Below are 4,364 nucleotides of genomic sequence, written 5' to 3'. Positions count from 1 at the left end.
CGGGCAGGGCAAGGCCCCATCCCTGTCCCACCGGGCAGGGCAAGGCCCCATCCCTGTCCCACCGGGCAGGGCAAGGCCCCATCCCTCTCCCGTATGGACGGCAGGGCGAGGCCTCTATCTCCCTGCTAGGAAGGGAGAGGTCCCAGAGAGAACCCCAGTCCCGCCAGGCATGGAGAAGTCCCAGGGTGAGGTCCCCGTCCCGTTTGTTAGGGAGATGTCCCCCCCCCCCATCCCCCCGGGCGGGGAAAGGCCCCAGGGCGAGATCCCCGTCTCATCGGACGGGGAGTGGCCCCAGGGCGAGGTCCCCGTCTCGTCGGATGGGGAGAGGCCCCAGGGCGAGTCTGTGGCCCCGGATACAGACGGGGAGAACGGGCTAGAAATATCCCACCATCCTCGCCAGTTCCTGCAGAGCTGGAGGTCCGGCCGCAGTCTCCTCCTCCACGCACCATGATACGCATGCGCGGGGGGAGGCCGGACTTGCGTCCATGGCGCGCATGCGCGAAGAGATGACCGGCCTCCGCCACTTTCTGTTCGAGCGGGTGTGTTGTTGGGGACCGAAGGCGATTGAGCGCCGAGAGTCTGGGAGCAGCGCGCAGCACCGGGTCTTGGAACGGGAGCTCCCGTGGATCTGAGGTTTGCAACGCCCGGCGGGAGGACTCCACTCCTCGGACCCAGTCCCAGCCTCGGTTTTGATTTAACCCGCGGCCTTGCTCTCCGGGACTTCCATCGGGCTGAGCTCAGGACTGCATTGATTTATCCTCTTGGTCACACCCTCTGGGCCTCACAACGATGAACCGGTTTCAGTGCTCTGACTGCGGGAAGAACTTTAAACGGTCGAGTGAGTTAACGAGACACCAATGGCTCCACACCGAGGAGAGGCCCTTCACCTGCTCCACCTGCAGCAAGGGCTTCATTAACAGGTCCAACCTTGAGATACACCAGTGGGTCCACACTGCGGACAGACCCTTCACCTGCTCCACCTGCAGCAAGGGCTTTACCAACATCACCAACCTACGGAGGCACCAGTGGGTCCACACTGGAGAGAGGCCGTTCACCTGCTCTGAGTGCAGCAAGGGCTTCACCAACAGGTACAACCTTGAGATACACCAGCGAGTCCACTCTGGGGAAAGACCCTACACCTGTCCTGAGTGCGGCAAGGGCTTCATCCAGCCTTCTATGCTGCGGAGACATCAGTTGGTCCACACTGGGGAGTGGCCGTACACCTGCCCCGAGTGCGGCAAGGGCTTCACCAACACCTCCAACCTATGGAGGCACCAGCGGGTCCACACTGGGGAGAGGCCATTCACTTGCTCTGAGTGTGACAAGGGCTTCACCAACAGGTCCAACCTTGAGCTACACCAGCGGGTCCACTCCGGGGAGAAGCCCTTTACCTGCCTCGAGTGTGGCAAGGGCTTCACTGACGCCTCCAACCTGTGGAGGCATCAGTGGGTCCACACGGGGGAGAAACCCTTCACCTGCCCTGAGTGCACCAAGGGCTTCACCAACAGGTCCAGCCTTGAGATACACCAGCGGGTCCATACTGGTGAGAGGCCATTCACCTGCCCAGAGTGCGGCAAGGGCTTCACCCAGTCCTCCAACCTGCTGATCCACCAGCGGGTCCACACCGGGGAGAGACCCTTCACTTGCCCTGAGTGCAGCAAGGGCTTCACCAACAGGTCCAGCCTTGAGATACACCAGCGGGTCCACACCGGGGAGAAGCCCTTCATCTGCCCAGAGTGCGGCAAGGGCTTCACCAACACCTCCAACCTGCGGAGGCACCAGTTGGTCCACACCGGGGAGAAGCCATTCACCTGCTCTGAGTGTGGCAAAGGCTTCAACCAGACCTCTGACCTGCTGACGCACCAGCGGGTCCACATCAGGTCCAGCTGCGTGAGGGATTATGGGAAATAAAGTTGGTCATTCATCCTGCATAGTACTGCCATCGTGATGCGCCAAACCAAGGGGAAGGAGGACTCATGGTCGATGCGTGGCCAGAGGGGGAGAGAGGGAGCAAGGGATAGGCGGGGGGTTAACATGCATAATGGGTCATTGGTTGGAGGTGGGGCCCCTCCCCAAATTGCCAGGGAGGGCACATTCCCGGGAATTTGAACTGCTGTTTGAAAGGTCTGAGAGGTCCTGAATTTCAAGGATTTTCACTGGGACAAAGTAGGGTCACCACTCCCCTGCGGTGTGAAAACAGCTCGTGAAGATTGTTATGAACAGGGTCAGTTAATATCCTTCACTCAATTGAGGGATAAATATGGAATATCTAGAAATACACTTTTTTGCTATTTTCAAATAAAAATATTTTTCCGAGATAAACTTGGATCAGAGAGATTATTTTTTCCCTTGGAGTGAAGTGGAGACTCTTAGGAGATGAGGGACTGTACAGAAATTTTCTTCTGCAATGTGTCTTGTTGCAAAGAGCAACTTTGAAACCTGGGCTTTTTCAATGGAATCAATAATTGGAATAGGATTTGAATATTATGAAAGAGGAACCACACATTGACGGACTTGTGTAGAGATTGTTTGTCCAATGCAATCATTGTATAACTTTCTTCTTTGGCTTGGCTTCGCAGACGAAGATTTATGGAGGGGTAAATGTCCACGTCAGCTGCAGGCTCTTTTGTGGCTGACAAGTCCGATGTGGGACAGGCAGACATGGTTGCAGCGGTTGCAGAGGAAAAATTGTTTGGTTGGGTGTTGGGTTTTTCCTCCTTTGTCTTTTGTCAGTGAGGTGGGCTCTGCGGTCTTCTTCAAAGGAGTTTGCTGCCCACCGAACTGTGAGGCGCCAAGATGCACGGTTTGAGGCGATATCAGCCCACTGGCGGTGGTCAATGTGGCAGGCACCAAGAGATTTCTTTAGGCAGTCCTTGTACCTCTTCTTTGGTGCACCTCTGTCATGGTGGCCAGTGGAGAGCTCGCCATATAACACGATCTTGGGAAGGCGATGGTCCTCCATTCTGGAGACGTGACCTACCCACCGCAGTTTGATCTTCAGCAGCGTTAATTAGATGCTGTCGGCCTCTGCCATCTCGAGTACTTCGATGTTAGGGATGAAATCGCTCCAATGAATGTTGAGCCTGGAGCGGAGACAACGCTGGTAGAAGCGTTCTAGGAGCTGTAGGTGATGCTGGTAGTGGACCCATGATTCGGAGCCGAACAGGAGTGTGGGTATGACAACGTCTCTGTATACACTAATCATTTTGCGGTTTTTCAGATGGTTGTTTTTCCAGACTCTTGCGTAGTCTTCCAAAGGCGCTATTTGCCTTGGCAAAAGCAGTGGCTGCCCCGGCCTCGGTCCTGGCAGAGGGTAGGCGGCGGCGGCCCCAATCCTAGCAAGAGCAAAGTGGAGGCGGCGGCCCCGGCCCTGGTCCGGGCAGTATGGTCTGACCTATGAGGGGAGGCAGGCCCCTCTTGCCCAGGTAAGAAACCTGCATAGGAGAAGGCCACTCCTTGTATAACTTTTTGCATCAATTATATATCATGTCATATAAGTTGCATAAAATAAAATCTGATTTATCAAAGTGTTTTTGGTGTGGTATAGAAGATGGTACCTTTCTGCACTCCACACGGACGTGACCGAAAGTGAGACCTTTCTGTGTGAAAGTAGGGGAGCTATTAGATCAAATGACTGGTATTTGGGGTCCAGATGACCCCAAAACCCAGCAGCAATAGAAATTCACCAAGACAATGGTTACTTAAAGAAAAGTTGCTTTTAATTTTCTTTAAACATAATAACAAGATCAATCTTTAACTTATTACTATTAACCTAAATTAAGCCCCTTCCAATTCTAAGTGCACGTGTATGTTCAGGAAAGTTCTTTCATAGTCCAATCATTCCCTTCTCTCTTTTTAAAGTTCATTGGAATCAGCCAATTCTTATACTGTGCACAGAATTTAACATTTATGAATTTTCAGAGAGAAATTAGTTGCTTGTTGGACACACACAAACTGAGTTCCTCCAATCAGTTATTGCAGTGTCTTGCCGAAGAAACTTGCCCCATCATGGGTTTTCCAAATGATGACCTCTTCCAGGTCACCACAGAGTTCCTCTTGTTTCCTTTATTTCACACTATCCAGCCATTTCCTCAAGGTATTTGAACAGGCTGAACTCAGAACTCACAACCCATCTTCAAAATGGGGTTTTCAACAAGCCTGCCAGCTTGCCACGTTGCAGCCTCAATTGCTGCTATAGAACTGGCTTATCTCTCCAAAAGAGCATCACTTGTTTGTTTTTATCCTCTCTGTTTGTAAAAACCAAATGACCTCTCCCAAGGCTCCAAACCCAATTTTGCAAGATCTTATCAGCCTCTGCCTGGTCATTTTTTCCATTTGCACCTCTTTGTGAAGTTCTTTCCAAA

At 52.7% G+C, this 4,364-nt stretch overlaps 1 protein-coding gene across 1 annotated transcript; it reads left to right on the top strand.

The window, feature by feature from the left end:
• Positions 1–501: 501 nt before the first annotated feature.
• Positions 502–3,466, top strand: LOC138745025 (zinc finger protein 484-like). The gene has a single exon (XM_069902065.1). The coding sequence runs from the start codon at positions 790–792 to the stop codon at positions 1,909–1,911; it is 1,122 nt and encodes a 373-aa protein (XP_069758166.1). The 5' UTR covers positions 502–789; the 3' UTR covers positions 1,912–3,466.
• The last annotated feature ends 898 nt before the right edge of the window (positions 3,467–4,364 follow it).

The sequence above is a fragment of the Narcine bancroftii genome, chromosome 1 (genome assembly GCF_036971445.1).
Source record: "Narcine bancroftii isolate sNarBan1 chromosome 1, sNarBan1.hap1, whole genome shotgun sequence".
Lineage (NCBI taxonomy): Eukaryota > Metazoa > Chordata > Chondrichthyes > Torpediniformes > Narcinidae > Narcine > Narcine bancroftii.
This window is presented reverse-complemented; position numbering and strand designations above follow the sequence as displayed.